Source organism: Pelodiscus sinensis, chromosome 4 (genome assembly GCF_049634645.1).
Source record: "Pelodiscus sinensis isolate JC-2024 chromosome 4, ASM4963464v1, whole genome shotgun sequence".
NCBI classification, from domain to species: Eukaryota; Metazoa; Chordata; order Testudines; family Trionychidae; genus Pelodiscus; species Pelodiscus sinensis.
In genome coordinates, this window is record NC_134714.1 from 43,730,214 (window position 1) to 43,752,517 (window position 22,304).

Here is a 22,304-nt window from a genome sequence, read left to right on the forward strand (position 1 = left end):
CAGGGCAGGCCTTTGGAATGGCCATCAGAGACCCCAGACAGGGCATCCCACCAAAGGGGGTGTTGTGAGCAGTACCTGGATTCCCACCTGACCTGAAGAGAGCAGCTGGGCTGATGGAGGCAGCAGGCAGGTAGGTGAGCAGTAGCATAGGGAGTGAGGAGACAGGAGCTGCAGGGGACAGCTAGATGACCAGCTGACTCTGAGGCAGGGGTGTACCTCCACTCCCTGTCCCATGTCTGCAGTTGTTGCTGAACTAGTCCCTCTCCTTCCTCCCGGAACTGCCCCTACCCATTCTAGACTAGGATCACCCTCCTGTCTGCTGCAGCAGGGATGGAGGTAGGCTGATGTTAGGGTGACCCCCCTGCCAAAGGCCTCCAAACTAAGGAGATAGGAGTGGGGGGATCTGTGTGCGCTGCTCCCTTTGGTTGCTTGTGTCTAAACACAAGTCCTCAGGCTCCTGGCTGGAGTGCAATCTTAAAAAGACAGCACACTCATATGCTCTGGCATGCAATCATTCTCTCTCCCTCTCCCCAATACACAAAACCAGGGCTCCCTAAACTCAGGTCTAGGAATGTGAAAGGTTACCTGGGTAATTCTTACCAGTTTGCCAGTAATGGTGGGAGGATGGAGCAACTCCCCACCTGCAACAGGCAGGGGGCTGCTCCAGCCCCGCAGGGGGCCCGCCACATGCACGTGCTGCTCCTATGTCCAGAGCAATCTCCATCCATTGGAAGCCCAGACCTGCTGCTGAGAGGGGCTGCTCCGGCAGGAGCTGGGAGCCAGCAGCAGCCCCACCACGGGGCTGAGGCCAGGAGCCCCATGGACTGGGGGCTGCTCCAGCCAGGCTGGAGCAATCCCCAGCCTAGGATCCCGCTTGAGTTGGTTAAATGTTAGGTAAACCTAACATTTTACCAGTTAATTCATTAATCGAGATTTAACATCTCTACTCGGGTCACTGCCCCTGGGCTGGGCTGAGGCATCAACAGCCGTGTTCTTCTCCCTTTCCTTGTGCACCCCTGTGATGCTTGGAGTGAGTCCAGTGTGAGAGCGAGCAGCAATACCAGCTACTTTATACATCCAAGTGGGTCAGTTTCCCCATGTGAGTGCAGGAGGGGGATACAGGGTTTAGGAGTACATGGGGTGCAAGGTGTAGGAATGAAGGGGGCACAGTGGAGGGGCTAGAGCCACAAGGGGGAGCTGCAGGCATTAGGAGTAAAAGGGACACAGTGGAGGGGTTGTGGGCATAGGAGGATTTAGGGAGTAGGAGTGAAAGAGGCTCAGTGGAGGCTATGTCCATACTCACTCCAGTCCCCGCACAATCTCTTCCCCTGCTGGTTACACAGGGTCTCACACTTTCCACTGGTTATGGAAGTTGAGCATTTCTTTGCTCATATTATAACAGAGCAAGCATGGCAGTGGGAGACCCCATGGCTTGGGAAGGAAAGCCTCCCTACCCCCACCCACCAGAGCCCATGCTTCCCTCCCACTCACCTGGCCCCTGCCCAGCCTTCTCTCCCCTCACCCCCTCTCCCCCAATGTGGCTGCTGGCCTTTGCCCCCTCCCTGCCCCATTGTAGCACCTCCCAACCTCCCCTAACTCCTTTGCCCCCTCCCCCACTCGTGTGCCCCATCCCTGGAGCTCCAGGGAGCCAGTGCGTAGCGTGGCCCCAGCCCCAGAGGTCCGAAGAGCCAGCAGGCGAGCAGCCCCAGAGCTCCAGAGAGGTGGCCAGCAGGCATGGCACAGAGCTGGACATGGGTGGGGCCAGGTGAGGCAGTTTGGGAAGGAAGTGCCTTCCCCTGCCTAGGATACCGGCTGCCCATGAGAGCAGATATGCCTGTGGGAGGGATTGTGAGCAAGGAAGACCTGACTCCTGCTAGCAGCCCGGGCCAGATATTGGTCAGCACTGCCCAGGGAGGACTCATCTAGGCACACACAGTAGCAGACAAATCTCCTGCCTGAAACTGAATCTTACCATAAGTGACTATCAGCAGGACAAAATTGGTATTGCGGAGCAGGCTGAGGATGGACTGCACATAGGAATATTCCTCCAGTGGCTTTGACTGGCTCAAGGCCTGGGCCCGGCTTGGAGGAAACGGGGGCTTCTCCCGGAACACTGGAAACAAACAGAATGAACCAGTCAATCACAGGGCCTCAGGGAACCTGGGTTGGGGGTGGAGGGAATATTATGGAGTGAGGCAAGAAAATAAGTCTATAAACACACACTCCCCCTGCAGCTCTAAACTTCCCTTTTGAGCTTCCTCAGGGATATGAAGGGACAGAAAGTCTCTAAGAGAAAGGAAACTCCAGCACCATAACCTCCACCCTCAGAGGAAGCAGCTGAGAAAGCTCATTGCCTGTCAGCTGACATTTTATATCTGTTCAGTGCTCAGAAGTGGGCCTACCCACAGAGGACTAACAGGCCTATTAATGTCTCTGTCTACAGAGTATTCAACTTCAAAATATGCAATTGGCAGTGACAGAGTGAGAGGGATGTTGGAAATGAAAACATGGCAGGCCCTGTGCCCTAAGGTGGGAGCTATGCTGTGCAAAGTTCCACTCCAGGCCCTAGGCTTTGGTCAGGGTTAGTGCCTTAGGGAACAGTGCTCTGCTCTGTTTGGTCAGAGATCTGGCTTTCATTCCAAGTTGAGGCTTGTCTGACCAACCTCCCTAGAGGTGATTATTTATATTAGGCAAATGCCTAAGAATTCCAACCAAAAAACAGGGTCTCACTGTGCTAGGCACTGTATACGCATGGAACAAAAACAATAGTCCTACCCCAGAGAGTTCATAATCTGCATGTCAGGCAGGGCACAACAGGAGGTTGAAAGATGAATGGCTAGGGGAATAAGGTTCCAATAAAACAGAACTCAACTGGTCTCAGTTTAGTGCTCTGCTTTGCCGAGCTAAAAACCTGTCTTCCATTCACTCCTTCGGGGGTCTCTCACCTCTAATCTAATGGTTTACCAGGCTTCATTATACCACTTTCTGCCCTTAAGCCCTTCTCTCTTTTGCCGATTACTGACTTCTCCTCTCCCAACTGTCCCTGCATCACGTCACGGCCCCCTATTTTCCCTGAGAAGGGAACCCCTGAGGATCTCCAGCAATTGATCCTGGCACCCTCTCTGCACATGCTCTTTGATGGTGCAATTTCTAGGCTAGTTCTGACAGGCCCTGTCCATTGCAGGGACTTCAGACAGGCTGACAAAGGATACAGGGGATAACTTGATTCCATATAGATTTTTGCACTGTGCTTATCACCCGAGTGCATTCAAGTAGCACGTTAAATGACATGACTGATATCTGTCACACATTGTTTCTTCTCTTAGGCCTTGTCTACATTGGCATATTTTGTCACCAAAAACAGTGTGTGTACACATATTATAATGTGATTTTTTTGAGAAAAACATCCAGTTTTGCCAACAAAAAACTTCCACCTTTGTGAGACTTTTGTCTTTTCTCCTCCTTTTATTGTTGACAAAGAGTGTGGACTTAAGTATGCATTATACCAGTGGTTCTCAAACTCTTTGGTCCACAGCCCACCCAACGCAGACCTTTCTGTGGACCACCAGCCAACCACTCAAGATGACAAAATGGGTCAGGAGTGGGATGGGGGTAAAGGTCTGGCTGGGTGGTTGGGTGCAGGAGCGAGGTAGAGGGATCTGTGTGGCAGGCAGGGGAGGTTTGGGATGGCCTGGTGGGGTGCTAACAGTCTTCAAATATGCTAAGGGTGGTTATGAAGATGAGAGTGATCAGTTCTTTCTTAACCACCAAGGACAACAAGCAAATTGGAAGCAAGGTAAATTTAGATTAGATATTAAGGAAAAAAAACCTTTCCAACCATAAGGGTAATTAAGTTGTGGAACAGGTTTCCAATGGAGGTTGTGGAATCCTCCTGACTGGAGGTTTATAAGAACAGGCTAGACAAACACCCACTGGGCATGGCCTAACTATACTTAATCCTGCCTCAGTATAGCAAGGTGGATGAGATGACCTTGCAAGGCTCCTGCCAGCTGTACACTGCTATGGTACTTATTTCTTGGGGAAATTCATTCCACAGTCTCAGACCTGCTCTCAATAAAGCTCTGTCTCCTGCCCAAAGAAATAGACCCTTATTGTAAAGAGTTACATTGTGGCAGAAGAGCAGAGCTGTCAACCACAATCTTCATCTCAGAGCTCTGATCTTTTAGATATGCTAGATCCAGACCATGCAATGCCTCCAAGACAAGGAACCAAGACCTTGAATTTGATCAGAAATTCCATGGGTAAATAGAAGACAGGTTTGCTTGTGTTGACGTTTACTGCTGAGGAGACATGCTGCAGTTTTCTATACTAAAGCATCAGAGGGGTAGCCAAGTTAGTCTGTAACAGGATAAACTTAAAACCCAACAAATAGTCTGGTAGCACTTTAAAGACTAACAAAACATGCAGATGGTATCATGAGCTTTCATGAGTAAAGCCCACTTCTTAGGATGACATGGGTTGTATCCACGAAAGCTCATGATACCATCTGCATGTTTTGTTAGTCTTTAAAGTGCTACCAGTCTATTTGTTGTTGTTTTAAGTTTGTTCTATTCTAGTTAGCGTTTCCTAAGTATGTTGCATTGTTGTAGTCCACCTGAGAAGTGAAGGTGTAAATAACTGAGGACATCATCTATCAGTATGGAGAGATTACAAAGCATTAAATGCAGATGCCACATGAGAGCTTAGTGTCTCAGGGCACATTTACACTGCGGCGCTATTTCGGGATACTTCCAATATCCTGAAATAGCTATTCTGCATCTTTTAAACAAGCTCATTATTTCAAAAAAGCTTTTGAAATAACAGGCTCGCTATTCTGACGCCCCTGAAAACATCCCTGTAAACCTCGTTCTACAAGGATTAAGGGACGTTTCAGAATAGCTGTATTTACACAGCGTCAAATTTTGAAATCAACTATTTTGAAATACACTCGAAATAAGCTATGCAATTTGCATAGCTCAAATTGAGCAGCTTATTTTGAGCTACGAGTGCACTGTAACACACCCTCAGTGAAGAATCTATCAATATTCCTAAACTCTTGAACAAATTGAGCAGTTGTGGGTGTGTGCCTTACAGCCAAAAGACGATGGCTGTAAACTTTTCAAAATGCTTTGTTCTGCCCACTGTCATCACCTCTGAGCTTTTCAGGTTCAGTTTTAATCAGCTGTTCTCCATCTATGGGCTGGTCTTGTCCAAACATACGAACATTTTGGTGCTTGCAGTGTCATCACATGTGGTGAAGGACAGATAAAGCTGAGGTTCTTCTGCATACAGCTGGCACTTGAGTCCATGTTATCTGGCTATTTCTCCAAATGGTTGTATGTAGATGTTAAAAAGGACTGGAAAGAGAATTGATCCTTGTGGAACTCCAATTGTGAGGGTGCCCTAGTGATGAAGGTGCAGTTTCCCATCGCTGTTTGTGAGGCACATGCTAGGAAGGACTCAAACCATTTTAATACATTACTTTGATTCTTGCCACTGCTCTCAGATTATATAGCAACATCGCACGATCAACTGAATTGACTGCTACAGAGAAATTCAAGAGGATGAGAATGGAGGTCTTCCCTTTATCTACTGACAGCAGATATTCCATCATTGTCACTAAAGGGCCTTCAGTTTCATGCCTTGACCTGAATCCAAATTGTGCTGGGTCTAGAATGTTCGCTTCAATTAGAAGAGCTTGGCCTGAGGATAGTTTCTCTGTGAGTAATGTCAGGAATGGGAGGTTTGTTGCCTTGAACTGATGTGTCCAAGCTGGGTATCTGCAATATTAGTCAGGCTATTGCATGTTTGAAAGAGGAAGGGAAGATTCTATTGCCAAATGATGTATTGGCTATTTTGGTAATGGGTGGCAGAAACCAGAATGGGGTCTTCGGGAGATTCCTTTAGGTTAGGAGTAGGGAATCTATGTCTCACAGATTGGATCCAGCCTTAGGCTTCCTTACATCTGGTCCACAGCAAGTCTCTGTACCTCAGCGTCTGCCCGTCCCCATGGGGCTGGAACATGAGCACTGGCTTGCTAGAGGAAGCCCTGAGCCTCAGTCTCCCTCTCCCCCAACCCTGGCTTGTTTGGATTAGCTCAGTGAATGTTTCTTATTTTCCTTGCTGAGAGTAAGTAACCCTCTATGTGAACACAAGCAAGGCACTGTGCTGGGGCACTGCCCCACATTGCCCCTGCCCCTGCCTCATGCCCTCCTCAATACAGAGACCTATACACACCATCTGATCCTTTCATCCATCCCTTCCACTCGCTTATTTGCCCCCTCCTTACCAATGATGACGAGGATGAAAAGCACTGTTGCTATGGCTGCAATGATGAAGAACATGATCCTGATGTGATAGGCAAGCTGTTCCTGATCCTCCAAGTTGGGAACCAGAACGGGTGGGACAACGAAACCCACTGCAATCCCAAGCTAAGCAGAGAGATCAGGAGAGAGATAGAATTAGATGCTGGGTGAAGGACACCTCCTCCACAATCTCCAGGCTAGGACCATAATCAAGGGACTCAACCCCAAGATGAAGCCCACCCTCATGTGGTGATAAGATAGCTCATACTCAATGATTCAACAATCAAAATAAAATAGAAAGTAACTATTATTTGTGCAGAACCCACAACAAATAACTGGTATGAAAGTGTGCCCTAATGGCCCTGCAGCTGTAGTAGTGACACCTCAGCTGCTTTTCTTACTCTGTCAACATCTCTACTGGCTCAAGTCAGTCTAAGAAGTTTAAGCCCAAGAGGAGCACTAAAAGGCACACAAAGGATTTGAAATCCTTAAGACCAGTAGCATCCTAAATCCAAAGATGTATTTCCCTAAGCTCAGCACCGGCTGTCCCCATTCTGAGATTTCCTGCTTTGAAAGACTCTTAAGTAGAGGCATCTGCTTCTTTGGCCTGGTTACACTCAGTATCTAACAAAAGAATGACCCAGTATGGCCAATCCACCCATGTCCTGTGGGGATGTAAATGGTTAATTGGTAAGCATTACCCTTACTGGGTGATGCTTAGTGGTTATAGTTAACCAGCGGGGGCTGGAGCAGCCCTCCCCCCACCCACCCACTCTTGTGTCCCCTCTCTGCTCTGTGGAGAAAGGATACAGAGTGGGAGGGAGCACCTTGGCATCAGCATCCCTCTTCTCCCTCCCCTGCCCTGCCCAGAAAGCAGGAGGCTCCCCAAGGGGAGGGGCAGCTCCAAGGCAAAGGGCAGGAGATGAGCAGCAGTGGGGGGAGGGGCAGCTGAAGTGCTGGCACTTGATAGCCTCTTGGCCAAACCCATCAGGATCACCTGTCAAAAGCTCCAAGATCTACCAGTAGATCCCGATCTACTGGTTGGTGACCACTGCAGTAGACCAAGTATTCACAAGTATCTGGGACTAACAGTATGGTGACCTGCCACCATCCTCTACCAATAGGGATTGGTTTGGCTCCCACAGGACACCTCCCCTACCCCCATGCAACTATCCTGCAATTGCATTAACCCAATTTGCATTGCGTTAACTTGGGAGGAGAAGCTGAGGAAAGTGTTCCCTCTAAGATTTTCCCTCCCATGAACAGAGTGGGTTGTGTCTTGGGCACCAGTATTGAGTTCATATGTGCTTGTTTAGGTATGTGCTACTGTGGCACCTAGGTTATTAATAAATATCTTTATAAACCTCTTCCTTTTCCCTCTGCTGCCATGTCTCCTACCCTCCCCTTACCCGATCTGCTTCCCTGATGCCTGCTGCTCCCCCACCCACTCTGCTGTCCTGGCTCCTGCCCTTCTCACTCCCCTCAGCCCTTTGGGGATCTGTCATACTCCCCTGCACCATCCCTTCTCTTCCCCCTGTGTCCACTCCTCCTCTAGTTCCACTCTAATCATCTGTAACTACCCCTCCCCATCCCCTCTCCTAACATCTCCCTCTACCCACCTGCCCTGCCTCTCTCCTTTGTCCTCTGGTGCCCGTCTCACCCCTCCACACATCTGCCCTTCTGCTTCACCCCCATAATCCCTTGGCACCTTCATCTTCTCTTACCCCTGCTCCTTCCTGGTGCCTCCCCCTTCCCCACCCTCTCTTTCTCCCTGGTGCCTACCCCCTCAACACCCTCTGCCCCAGTTTGCTTCATGCCCCTCTGTGCCTTCATACATGACTCGCTTCATCTCCTGCCTTCCTCATGCTCACCCCTCCTTTCAACCCCTCTTCTCTTGGCACCCACTCCTCCCCTCTCTTCTTCCTCTCTCTTGCCCCCATTGTACCTCCCCTTTCCTCTCCCAGCATCACCTTGTCCCCTCCCTTCTTCAAACCTCCACTGACACCTTCCCTTCCATCCTCCCTCCTGTACTTTTACTCATTGACTCCTCTTGGCCCCCTGGCATTTCTCTCCTCCATCCTGCCCCTTGGTGCCTTCTCCTGCCCTGTCCCCCTCCCCCAGCACAAGCCCCCTCCTCTTCTCATCCACCTTCTCCTTAGTTCTCCCCCTGCCCCTTCCCTTGCCTTCTGCTTTTAACTTGGAAAGCAGTTTGCGGGCACTGAAGCAGGGGCCACAGTACTCTTATTACTACCCTGGCCCGGCCCTAAAAGCCTCCACAACTCTGGCCCCAACTGCTCCCGGGGTGGGACCATGTGCCAGGACTGGAGCAGAGGCAACCTACAGTGCTATTTTTAGTATAGCAGTCCCAGTCCCCATGGGCTGCTTGGCTCCAGCTTGAGTTAAGAAGCAGCCACATGAGGCCCATTCTAGCAAACCCGAGGTTGAGGGTTCAAGCCACGCCCACCCTGGGGGCAGCACCACCAGCTTTCTGAGGGATGGAGCTGGCATCTTTGGAAGGATAATGGGGGCCCTGAAGGTAGGGAGGCTCTGCATAGCTCCTGCTGGGGCTACAAGGCTGCCTGGAGGAGATGTTGGTGCCGGTGGACCAGGACCCTGCGCAGCAGAGACAGTCCTGCGTGGGGAAGCAGGGGGGACTGGAGAGGCCACACGCCACCAGAAACCTGCCCGGCTGCCCACTGGCAAAGCTCCAAAGGAACTGCCTATGTGCCTTGCTGAGGGAGGAGGCTACTGCACCGCACGAGGAGAAATGGCACAGCATCATTTCTCGGTCGCTTCTTCCCACAAGCCAGTGTCCCCATCAAGTAGTGAAATGTTCAGCATGGCTTTCTGAGACATTTCACTACTTGATGGGGCACTGGGACAGAGTATTTAAATTTGGGACTGTCCCAGAAAAATCGGGATGTATGGTCAGCGTAACTAATAGTGACACCAGCCTAAAATGCCCTCTCAAGGAACAGAATGAAGTCAGTTGTTTTGATCCAAATGCCTGAACCCGCATCTAAGAAAAGAACAGTCACAGTGCACTCTGTGTGTTTGTGAGTAATTCTGAAGATAGGAGGTTGCCTCCGAAAGCTGCTCTTTTGTCCACTTTTCATTGCGTGCGGCTATGTTGCAACTAACACTTGGCTTCCAGCAAGAGTATTTACCCACTCTTCCAGCTTTATATGCTAGTGCTCTTCACTTCTCCATCTCCCTCAGAACCTCAAACAAGAGGACCACTTCCCAGTGAGAGGTTATTTGCACACATGACCCGGAAGAGGCAGAAGTAATTAGTCACTTCAGTGTTGTACTCAATTTCTTCATTATCTTGTGTTCAAGCTACATTTTTTTTTCCAGGCAGTGACAAGCCCGACTAAGCACACACAAGGCTTTCTGGGAGCTATAGAAAGAAAAAACTGCAGAGCAGCACTTGAAGCAGTTCCCACATTTGCCGGACACATTTCCAAATTTCTTCTGTAACCCAAAACAGTTGAATGTGACTTAGCAGCAAATGAACCAGAATGATAAAAACAATACAAAATATGCCTCCCTCTTCCCACCCAAACACAGTTATTTATGCTTCACTATCAACAAGAGAGCAGCCACAAACACATCCCCATAGTAGAAGAGGAAGCAATGGCTATGAAAAAATATGGAAACGAGACATTCCAGCTAGGGCAACTACCTTGTTAAAGAGTGATACATTTATATTTATCCTTATTATCACTCTTTTGTCTCAGTGCAGGGAACCTGGTGAAGTGCTGACTTTATCTCCCCACACCCTGATTGCAGAAAGCACAAGAAAGCTTTTTGTTTTGCTGTAAATTTTTAGTTTCCAGTTTAACAGTGAGCATTTCTATAGACTACAGTGTCTTCATACTCCTCCACTAAAGGAAGCATCAACTAGTATCTTTACCCCATTTTATAGACAATGAAAGAGAAGCATAGAATCATACAATCATAGATTCACAGATAGGGAAGAGAAAAGGACCTGTCCAAGATCACACAACTATCCACTCTGCATGCCAACAAACAGAACTCCCCAGTAGCTTATGCAAGTTAGACTTTGAAGGTTCATCATCACCATCAAGGTTTCACACTCTTTTAATGATTATCAGTACATTTTGGGAAATGTTTTCTTTAAACAGTGTGTCAGCAGCATCAAGGTCTCCAAATAAATATCTGCCAACACTTGTAATTGGGAAAGGAAAGATCTGTGCCCTTTATAAACCAGCCATTTATCTGCACATTCCCTTCTCCATTTAACACTGAAGAAACCTGGGTCAGGAAAGAATGCTCTGTTCTTCAGACATGATCTCGCTTCAGTGCTAGAGTCAGAAATACATTTCACGTACAAATTATTAACCTTCATAATGTCTGACCAAGCTCCCCACGTATGAGGCAATGCCCTAGAATTTATCCTTTCCACTAGTGTCTTCTCGGAACACCATTCAGTTCTTTCCAACCATAAACAAGATGATTCCCCCAACACCACAGATATTCATACATGCTCACTTAAGGGCACTATAAACCAGAAGAGAGAGCTAGGAGGGAAGGGAAAAATAAAACCCATGCACTCCCCCTCTGAAATAGTAAGATGTGGCGGCAAGAAGAGAGTTATGCTGTGTTTAACTTTCTCTCAAGCCTGGCATGCAGTGAGTTAATGGGTTTTCAGTCTGGTTCCCAATTGGGACGTTAAATATTGACTAAATGACTAATCGAATAGTCGATGCATTTTGCATCAACTATTCAATTAGTTGATAGGGCACCTCTGCCTTTGAAATGTAGCAACAGCCCTAGCTGCTACACTTCAAAGGCCAAAGCACTACATGGAGCCTGGAATCAGCTTGGAACTCCCCCGCTGACCCTGGATTCCATGCAGTTGCTGCCACTTCGAAACAGCCTAAGGAGCCTGGTGTCAGGCTCATCATGGTGTTTCAAAGTGGCAGCAGGGAGTAGAGCCCAGGATCAGCTGGTGATTAATCAGCCCTACCCAATCAAAGGGTCAGGACTCCTTGCATGGACCTGATTAACTGGGCAGGGCTGATTAATCACCTATGAAACTGTGCTGCCAAGCAGCTTAGAGGGAACACTGCATGTAACTGCTATATTTATAAAGCCTAAATAATTTTCTTGGGTGGGGAGCTGCTCCAGCCCCTACCAGTTAACCAGAACCAATAAGTCTCACCCGGTAAGAGTGAGGCTTACCAGTTAACCATTTACATCCCTACTATAGATTCAGGCGCCAGTCTCCATAACATCTGCCATCTCTCTGCACCAAAGTGAGTGATTAAAGATTTGGCCTGACTCCCATTCAGCTTCCCTTATGGGCTGGGGATACATAAGCCACTAACACAAAAATTATCTTCCAGGGGGTTGGAATGATAGCTGCTGGGGTTGGAGCATCCTACCTCCAGCCTGAAGCAGTAATAGCAACTAAATGCAAGGGTCCCCACGTATGCAGGGTTTACAGTTTTGTTCAATGGCTTCCAGTACCTCTTCTATAAAAATGGTTCCAGAGTCCTGCCCTCATCCCCATCCTTTGAGTTGACCACTCATCAAGAGACTAGATAGGCCCTCCTCTCCCACTCACCAGGCAGAAAAGCTGCCTGTTGCCTTCCAGTTACAGGGGCGCCACCAGCAGGCTTCTCTTGGGGGATTGTTAAACTCCATTTATTTTAAATAGTTGAGTTGAAGAGAGCCAGTGCCTTATACTAAGAGAATATCCACCACTAGCCCAGCATTTCAACCAGTCGAGCCCCAAACTGAAGTATTTCATGAATCAAACAAAATTGTAGTCTGTCCACTCTTTGGGGAGAAATACCAGTCACCATTCCACAGGCAGACTAGTAACTATCAGCAGGTACCATGACATAGCAGGCAGATCCTCTGCACTGGAATAGACAGTGTGGCACATTGGGGAGCATCTATGCAACTGCTGAGAACAGGCCTCAGACAACACCATATCTGAGCCATTTATTCAGCAATAAGACTTGAAGGTTTCACATTTAACCCAGACTGCCAACATTTTCTCCAAGGAACTTACAGATAAGAGTAGCAACTGTTAGGGAAAAAAAACCTCAACAAATTATTCCAGTATTTGGAGTGCGGATAAGGGAAGTTCAAATACATTTAAAAATCATGCATTAGGCCCTATAAAAATCAGACAAGTTTAAAAACCATTTTAAATGAACATATTTTGGGTTTTTATTTGCCTTCTGGATTACTAACTCTTAATTAGTCACATTTTCAAGCTTTTCTCCACAACCAAGCAGTCTAGAAACTTAGTTTCATCCTGGGGAATGGGGGAGGGGGGAGAAGTGAGATTCTCACATACTTCCTTGGCTTCAAAGGCTGAGGATTAAAGAAAAATACAAAAGTGGCAAAATAACTCTTAATAAAATGAGGAGAATTGGCAAGACATTAAAGAATCCACCAAGTTTCAAGTGTGAATAAAGTAACCGTAAGTAAACAGATAATTTTACAGACCATGGAGTACAAGCTGACCAAATAACAGAGTGCTGCTCCAAAGAGCTTACAGTCTACAGACAAAAATCAGTACCTCCTCTGATTTGGTCTGTTCACTTAGGGCAGGGGTAGGGAACCTAAGGGATTGAGATGCAGCTTGCCTGGATCTGGCCCCAGTATTGGGGAACCCACACTGGGACTCCAGCCCCATTATGGGGCTGGAGCATGCAGAATCTATTAGGCTGGGCTCCTCTAGGCTCTGGTGTGTGAGGGGAATGTAGGGAGTGTTTTTCTGCTTCTCAGGGACCATGTTGAGGGGAGGGGTCGAGGAGACACACAAAAAAAAAGTTCCCCACCGCTCAGTTAGGGACTGCGGGTAGAACCCTTTAGCAATCAGAATGAAATGTAGCTCCATACTAGCTCATGTAAATCAGGGCAAAATATTGTATTTCATCATTACCAGTGACATTTTACAACAGAGAAATAACAGTTTCGTTGATCCACTTGCTGAAGCCAATACAAGCCAAACTCATATGAACAGAGTTCTGTAGTTCACTGAAAAAGGGAAGAGTTTCTGTAGTTTGGACTGTGCAAAACTGCTGAATATAATGCAACTGCATTATAGGAACTGCATGGTCAGAGAAAATATGATCACATGAAAGACAGCCCAGCAGCCTCCCAACCCCCCACAATGCCAGCACTATAGAAATAACAGAAAGTTACAGTTGTTGCTAAATTCTGTAGTAGTTGTAACACAGTTCAGCCCAGAGCCCTGCTAAGAAACTTGGCTTTAACCCTGGTAGAGATGTAAGCTAAAACAGTTTCTTAGCCTCCTTGTGATCTGTTCAGACACATACACATTCCACCATCCCTAAGCGCTAATGTTTTGGCATGAAGACAGGCTGTGCTTGGTTTACTCAACCTTTTCTCACGCTATGGTGCTGCCTAGTGGAAGGGAAAATAGAATGTATTTGGGCAACCTAGTCTTTCGCCACCACTGTCCTCCAGAAGACAACCCCCCCACAGAGGGGAGGAAAGAGTTATTTCACTGCCATTGTGACAAGAGTGAGGAGCTGACAGGGTTCAGTCCTGAAGGCAAAGGCCAAAGGAGCTGAGGAATTCTGACAAGCCACAAACTAGAACTATATTCTATGCAAATCATACTTACCCTCAGCTCCCGAGAATCTCAGTTCAAGCACAACACACAACAGCTTCTTCACAAATGCAAATCCAGATCCTAACCTGTACATTATGGGGCAGGGAGGGCAAAGCAGGATTAAAAATGCAGCACTTGAGTATGTCTAGGAAACAAGGGAGTGTTGTGATTAGGAACTGGCTTGGGACTCAGATCTCGATTAGGTTCCCCAATCTTCCCTAGACTCATTCTTGGGCAACACACTCTGGCTGTGTCTAGACTGGCCAGTTTTTCCGGAAAATCAGACGCTTTTCCGGAAAAACTTGCCAGCTGTCTACACTGGCCGCTTGAATTTCCGCAAAAGCACTGACGATCTCATGTAACATTGTCAGTGTTTTTGCGGAAATACTATGCTGCTCCCGTTCGGGCAAAAGTCCTTTTGCGCAAAAGGGCCAGTGTAGACAGCTCAGATTTGTTTTCCGCAAAAAAGCCCCGATCGCGAAAATGGTGATATGGGCTTTTTTGCGGAAAAGCGCGTATAGATTGGCATGGACGCTTTTCCGCAAAAAGTGCTTTTGCGAAAAAGCGTCCATGCCAATCTAGACACTCTGTTCCGAAAATGCTTTTAACGGAAAACTTTTCCGTTAAAAGCATTTCCGGAAAATCATGCCAGTCTAGATATAGCCTCTGTCTCTCAGTATCTCCAGCTATACAATGAGGATAATGATATTTAACTAGCACACCAGACATGTGCATTCATTTTGAAAAGCTCTATATTTTTAGGATGGGAAGGTTTACAAGCCAAAGAAATCGATACAGATTCAACAAACAGGAGTCACCTGTTAAAAAAAGAAGAAAGCCCCCGTCCCTAAAAGACAAAAGAGATAATCCTGCCCCCCCCCCCCCCCCGATGGGCTTTTAGCTAGCAAACACCTTCTGCCAACTAGAGAAAGTTTTCTTCCAGACTGAGATTGGCTGAGAGCTATTTCCAGATGAATGTTTCCCTATAGCAGGGAGATTAGTCCTAAGCAGAGAAACTGACCCAGAATGCTCTTTAGCCTCTTCCCTTGTCTGGAGACCCATTCCAAGAAGGCACAGTATTGTTCTATCTTCTGCACGTTCATTAAAGCACATATCCAGACACCACCTCCCAGATCTTTCCAGTGCAAGTATTACCACAGCAGCAAGAAGCCATGGGCTCTCAAGCTTGCCAGATATACCACAAATGAGTTAGACAAATTCCAGTTAAACATCCTCTGAATTAACAGGAAGCTTTAACATGGGGTACAACAAAATCCTCTACTATAATCATCCAAAACAGAAAGCACAGATGGAAATGGTCTGGTGGCTTTTCTAGAGTTTCAGAGTTTACAGGACAACTGAATGCTGGACTGTAGAGCAAAAAAAAACTTCTCTGGCTTGGTAGCTTTCATTGGCTCACTCCATAGATAGATTAACCTGCATCACAAATTTCAGTTCCAGTAGCTGAACTATTTCAAATAGAGAAAGGAGTCCCAGCGCCCTATAGGATTCCAAAATTTGCCAGGTTTGAGATCTGAGTAGCAGTGTGGAGCATTTGCTAGATCCAATCATAGTTAGTACGTGCAGGTTGGGTCTAAGATGCATGCATCAGCTCTGCTGATACAACTCAGTCCGTGCCTGTTGTTCTAGCCCTGGCTCTCATACAGCTCTGCTAATGTAATGTCAACAGGCAGAACTGAACCTAGGACCTCTGGAGCTTAGGGCACAAGCTTCTGCTGCTTGAGCTAAAAGCCAGCTGCCTCTCAATAAGGTCAGAGACCAAACTTATTCTTTCTTTTTGTAAGTGGTCTAAGTGCCACTACACAGGACCATTAACCACACCGAGTAGGAATGCAAAATTTCAATTAACTGGCTAATCGAATAGTCAATGCAATTTGCATTAACTATTTGATTAGTCGATAAGAGCGCTTCTGCCTTTGAAGAGTAGCAACAGACCCAGGGCTGTTGCTACACTTCAAAAGGCGAAAGCGCTGCAGGGAGCACGGGGACAGCAGGGGACTCAAACAGTCCCCCGCTGGCCCAGTGCTCCCTGCGGCATTTCAAAGTGGCAGCACCGTAAGAAGCCCGGGGTCAGCCAGGGACTGACCCCAGGCTTCATGAGGCTCCATGAAGCACTGCTGCTTTGAAACACCACGGGGAGCCCGGCATCAGGCGCCACGTGGTGTTTCAAAGCCTTAGCACCACATGGAGCCCAGGGTCAGTGGGGGAGTCACCAGCAGACCCTGGGCACCATGCAGTGCTGACACTTTGAAATGCTGTGTGCAACCTAGGCCATTTGGGGACTCCCTGGCTCCTGCCCTATCACATTTCTGCTTCTTGTGTCCTTGCTGATATCATAGAAAAAAAGCCTCTTGCACTTTGCCAATCACTACACTTCCCAGTTCTACTCCCACAGTATTTGCCTTTGACCCAGCTGAGTAAAAGATGCATCTTCTCCCAGTTTATAACAGCAGCAACCTGATATAGCAAAACTCCCTATGAGAACAGAGCCAGCAAATGAAACGCAGTAAGGGTGACTTAGATCTGAGAGCAATTTCTGGTGAGGCAGCAGATGCTGAAAGGGTCAGAGGGAAGATTCTCACTATTTGGGGAAGGGTGAGGAATGCACTGCTCTCAAGGACTCACTACAACTACAGAGAGAACAAACAGTACTAGTGCCTGACAGACTTGGGCAGCCCCTCCACTGCCCAAGAGAAACACTGCAGCCAGAGAGCTCCTTTGCAGATCGGAGAGTCAGCTGATCTGAGCCTATGCTGTGGCTCTGTCTGAGGTTGGTGTGTGGCTGGGAATATGACATCAGATGAAACACGAAGGAAGGTTCATCTCAGTCTTCAATGTCTGTTTATAGAAATTCTCCTTCCTGGAGAAGCCACATCTTTGCTGGGCCTTACACACCCTCCATTGTGGATCCAGAGACTCCCTGCAAATTAGAGACCAGAATGTCCAAATGCTCATTAGCCTGAATGTTCTTTAATCAGAGTACTCTGACCCCTGCCCACACAAACATACACACCCTCCTGAAGCAATCAGAAGCATCACTGAAAGAGAAGGTTGAGTATGTCACTAAGGCCACCTCCTGTCTCTTCATGGTCTTACATTAAAGCCAAGCCTGTGCTAATAGATGCAATCCACAATGAAGTCTGGCACAGACTCTGGAGCATAAGTGCTGCTCACTCCAGGGATGCGCCAGGCCCCAAGCACCCACAGGGGAAAAAAGGGGGCGTACTCAGCACCCAACAGCCACAACTGTTCAGCAAGGCCACCCATCAGCTATTTGGCAGCTGATGGGAGGCACTCATGGGAGATGGCGAAAAGTAATAAGTGAGAGGAAGGTTCAGAGATGGGGGTACAGCGGGGCAGGAAGAAGTGGAGTGAGGATGGGGCTTCGAGGGAAGGGACAGTGTGGGGGTGGGGCCTCAGAGCAGAGCACCTACCAGGAACAATAAAAGTTAGTGCCTATTCTCTACAGGAAAGGGAAGTCTGCCTCACTTCCTAATTAACCCTGCCCTTGTTCTGCCCATATCAAATCAGATTTCATTTTGAAGGTGGAAGCTGCTAATCTGGTAGAGAAAAATAATAATGATTAATATGTTGCTTGAAGGAGCAGAAACCTATGGCATAGGATCCTGACCATTTATCAGGCTTTTAGTCAAAAGTACTATTCTGTACTGAATACTCCTCAGGCAAGGTGCAGTTAGTATTAAGCACAGTTGTAGGTATGATACAAACAGTGCTGTGAAGTCACCCTGTACAAAAGCAACTGATCCATGATTGGGATGTTACAGGTCAGCTAAATGACTCCACCTAAGAACACATCAAGTAGCCTCATTCTCCCCAGAGCCTAAAATGAACATGAGCCAAAAATGCTCCTTCCTACTCATCCATGTTAATGTCTTCAAGTACTCATAAGAGACAGAACAAGGCAGGGGAGGGTAAAATATGGCCCGCAGGCCAGATCCAACCTGCCAAGCCATTTGACTTGTCCCTTGGCCACCCTGCCACACCCCTAACCCCAGGTCAATTGAGACCCGGAGGCAGGGGAGTGCGCAAAGTCATTTGCTGTTCAAAGCAGCTGGTGGCTCCTTCTCCCTGCCAGGGGTACGTGGTACCTAGACAGAGCCACCAGCCATTTCGAACAGTGAATGATTTCGCACACTCCCCAGCCCCCCAGATCTCAATTGGCCTGAGGGTAGGGGAGCGTGCAAAGTCTCCTTCCCCACCAGGCACGCAGTGCCTAGAAGGAACCAGCTGTTCCACCTGGGTCCCACCCCTTCTGCCTGAGGCCTCACCCATAACCCACTACCCACAATTAGTGAAGTGGTCCCCTGTAAAAATTATTGCCCACTCCTGGAATAACAGCAGAGGAACTCTCTGAATGGCTGCAGTATTTCTCTTGGATAAGAAGCCCTAATATAGCAGCAGAATCCAGAGGCAGGAACAGCAAAGAGGAATCATAGAAACACAGATGTTCTCACCTTAGGTTAATATAACGAGAGATTATACATAGAACCCCTCTGAAATGTTTTTGATTTTCTATTTTTTGTTTTTTTTTTTTCCTCCAGAAATTTCTTATTTCATCTTATCTACACCCTCTACTACCCCAGAGAAATGGGAGACCATGGGAGCAGATGTCTAGTCCAGCACATGGGGCAACAGGAGGCCAACGGATAGGGACAGAAGTTATTGGGTACTGTTCTTTGGGAGGTGGGAGACCTCAGGAGGAATGGTAGAGGGTATTGGGTAGGTGCCCTTGGAAAGGAGAGGCGGAGAGTCTCTCGGGTACTGCCCTCCAAAAGGGGGAGACCCTCAGAGTGGGGCCCAGGGCCTATTGAAGCACGGGGCCCAGGGCAGCACAATTTCACGCATGTGCCACAGCCACAGCCGACAGGCAGTAGCACATGCGCAAGGCCTATTGAAGCGCAGAGCCTAGGACAGCCGCCCCATTCGTCCTGCCCTATATCCGCCGCTGCTCCTGACTGATGATCAGTGTAACTCCAGAGGACTTTCAGAGCTTACAAGGAAACAATCTCACTAGCTAGCCACATATTTCTCTTGTGCTCACCACTGCAGAATCTAGGTGCTAACAGTATTTAGAGAAAGATTCAGTCCATAGGCTCAGTCCCCTGGGTCTCAAGGAATGTTTGTTCAGCCTGTGCAAAACAGATTGTTCAAGTATAAGGGGCATGGATCCCTATTTCAGCAGCTCCATTTTCCTGCAGTCTGTATAATCTTAGGACACTCCCACCGCTATCCTTTTTTGCTACAGCATGTGTTCCCAGCAAGAATGAGGAGTGAGACTGAGATTTTCCTCCTGGTGTAAAAAAGCCCAAACCCTGACTTGCAGCACCTGCCACGCGTTGGCCAGAACAACTAGCCAGATCACTGACCAGCTGATAATTAAATATACTGTAGGGGAAATGACAAAACTTGGTTGGGTGCCTCTGCACACACACACACACCCCTCAGCTGAGCAAGGGTCACTGCAACTCCAGGTATCAAGTGAGCTGCAGATCACAGGTAACACTTTCAGGATATCAGCAGAAATCCTTCCATTGAGCATGGCAGTTTGTTATTTTTGCATTGCTTGGAGAATTCAGTAGAAGGCTATTAAGAAGCCCTTTACGGACTCTGTTTTCCCTGTCTTCTTTCTCTGGGACATCAAGCTTCAGGAAAAGTCACTGAATGACATGCTGATCTTCTGGGCTTATGACATGCTACCAATATTTTAACAAGGGGTTCTCATAAAGATCCTTCTGAAATGTGTCCTGTGCTATATCTCAGGAGTGAATGGGAAAGAATGGGGAAATATATTCATTTCCCTATTTGAACAAAAATACCCTTTGAAAAGAAAAATGGGGAAAAGCAGCAATGGGTAAATGAATCTGGTGAGGCTCTGCTAGAAGTGGCTACACTTTGTTTATGGAAACTCTCCTGAGTCTATGTGCAGTGCTTGATTTAGCAATCAGATCATGGCATTTGAAGTTAGGAGAGACTCTTTGAATGGCGCCAAGTGAGAATTCTATTCTCTCTTCTGGAGCTTCTCAATATTATGTCCTTCCTCACTATACCCCTTTGTACTGTGCTAAATAATCCCTTTCACTCCTTAAGATTTGTAGACTTATGTTCCTTTCTAAGCAATGTCATAGCCAAGCTAAGTACATTTCCTGCCAAGTACACAAACCATATTTTTCCCAGATAAATCTGCTTATTATTTCTAATGTTGCCATGTCTATCTGTAATTGTCTGTTTTCAGGGGAGACTACAGCTCTTTCCAATTTAGTGTCATCTGTGAGTTTCATTACTCCTCCACTCCGCCCCAGCTCTAATGGGGACACCCAAGATTCCAAGCAATTGGGAATGTGAGGCCTGTTACCTGGTTCCCAAAGACAGCAATGGAGCAGGCAGTAGAGACCTCATGGGACCCGAACCAGACAGAGGCAATGCGGGAGGGCATGCCCAGAATGAAGACCTGTGCCACAGAACAGATGACCTGCCCCAGGACAGTGACAGGGAAGAGGTGCGGTTTCAAGCTGCCCAGCTTCACCCAGGCGCCTAGGCAGTTGAGGGCTGAGCCGGCGAGGGCGATGAGGCGCAGGCCCTTCTTGTCCAGCAGCCAGGCCACAGGGAAGAGCAGGGGGATGTAGGTGAGCATGTAGCACATGGAGAGCCAGTCGATGGCGAAGGTGCTCACGCCGTAGAAGTGCACGAAGATGTTGTTGATGCTGCCGTACTGGATCCACTGGAAGGCATTGCAAAGCGAGTAGGAGCTGAAGAGCAGCACCACGGCCCAGCGGCGCAGGGACAGGCGCACCTCGGGGGGCGGCCCCGGGGCAGACCCATTGGGGGTCTCGTCTTCCGCTTCCCCCGACACTGGCTTCACCGCCTGCAGGGACTCGGGCGTCTCCTGATACACCAGCCCCTTGTCGCCTGGCGCCAGCCCCCCGCCCACCACAGCCTGCCGGGATAACGCCGGGCAACATGGGCTCCCCATCCCCTGCGCTGCGCTGTCCCGCATCACGTGCCTGTCCCCGCCCTTATAGGTCGCCGGTTTCCACTCCGAGCCCCCCACTCCGGTGCCCCGCGTCGCGCCCGGCTGTTCCCTCTCCCTCGCGCCAGTGAAACTGTCAGTGGCAGCGGGAATGCCGATACCGCCCCCGCTACACATGAGACTCCGCCCACAGGACACGTCGCAGCCCGAGTCCCGCCTTGGATTGGCCACCAGCCCAACGGCACCGCCCCCTCCCCGCTGACTGACTGCTAGTCTAGCTATCATGACCCGCCTGCCGCTGGGCCGCAGGCTGCCCCGTGACTAGCGGAGGCTGCTGCTGTGCCGTCCCTGCGGCACCGAGCTCCGCGGGGTCCCTCACCCCCCAGCCGGGCCCCACCGGCTACTCCCGGGGAAAGGCTAAAGGGCCCGCACTAAAAGCTGCGCATGCGCCAGGTCACATCCTGGGGCCGGCAGTGCACCCCCGGGGGCGGCCGGCGGGCTAAGGGTCCCTTCGAAGGCTCGGCTCGGCTCGGCTGGGGAGACCGCGCTAGAGACACAGCCCGCCAATCCAACGAGGTGTACAGCTAGTGGGCAGCACAGCCTGCCCCATTGCAATGCAGGGCAGCAAGCTCCATATTCCACTTGTCAGCTACTTACACGGACTGTAATTTAAAAAAAAAACAGCTCTGAAAACTCTCCCTTCTGCAGTTCAGACAGTCATCGCTCTGCCTCCAGAGCGGGGTTTCCCATCTATGGGTTGGGACAAGGGTTACCAGGTAGCTTCAGAAAAAATACCGGCCACACTTGATAGGAGATGGGGGGGGGACCAGCCAGGAGGGGAGCAGAGCTGGCCCGGGGGAACAGGAAGCAGGGCTGGTGGCGGGGGTCAGAGGCAGCAGGGCTGGCTGGAAGAGATGGTTGGGGGCTGGCCAGCAGGAAGCAGGGCTGATTGGGGAGGGTCTGGGGGAACGGGGTTGGCCAGGGGGGTAGGGGAGAGAAATTGGCCGGCGGGGAGCAGGACTGACCCGGGCACATGCAGATACCTGGGCGCTGTCCGTCCCGCGCACAGTCCCAGCGAAGCACGAGCGAGTCCACCTACTGCTTCACAACACACTTGTACAGCGCTCAGGAGCACAGACAGGGCTTCTCCTCCTCCCCAAGGCGTCACTCCTACGTCAGACGCAACCAGAGGCTCCCAGCGCCGATTGCGCCCCACCTCCCAGCCACTTCTCTCACCCCCGCCAGGCTTCCGTCTGGCACCCAGCCAGAAAACTAGAAAATACCAGACATTGCACATGTCCGGTATTTTCAGAATTTTTTTACCAAACAGGGCCCAAAAACCGGACTGTCCAGTTGAATACCGGAC

The 22,304-nt window shown here is 48.9% G+C and overlaps 1 protein-coding gene across 4 annotated transcripts in view; it reads right to left on the minus strand.

Annotated features, from left to right (window-relative positions):
- FLVCR2 (FLVCR choline and putative heme transporter 2) overlaps positions 1-21,117 on the minus strand; it is a 60,722-nt gene extending 39,605 nt beyond the window's left edge. For 3 of the 4 annotated variants that reach the window (XR_331640.4, XM_006117772.4, XM_006117773.4), the window contains exons 1-3: positions 20,324-21,114; positions 6,290-6,431; positions 1,973-2,113 (exon numbers count right to left, since the gene is read on the minus strand). Coding sequence is in view for 3 of the 4 variants with exons in the window: in XM_006117772.4 (XP_006117834.2) it covers positions 1,973-2,113; positions 6,290-6,431; positions 20,324-20,965 (925 nt within the window). In the remaining variant the exon portion in view is untranslated. Of the gene's footprint in view, positions 1-1,972; positions 2,114-6,289; positions 6,432-20,323 lie in introns of all 4 variants that reach the window. The other variant, XM_075926850.1, reaches the window with a different exon arrangement.
- Between the last annotated feature and the right edge of the window lie 1,187 nt (positions 21,118-22,304).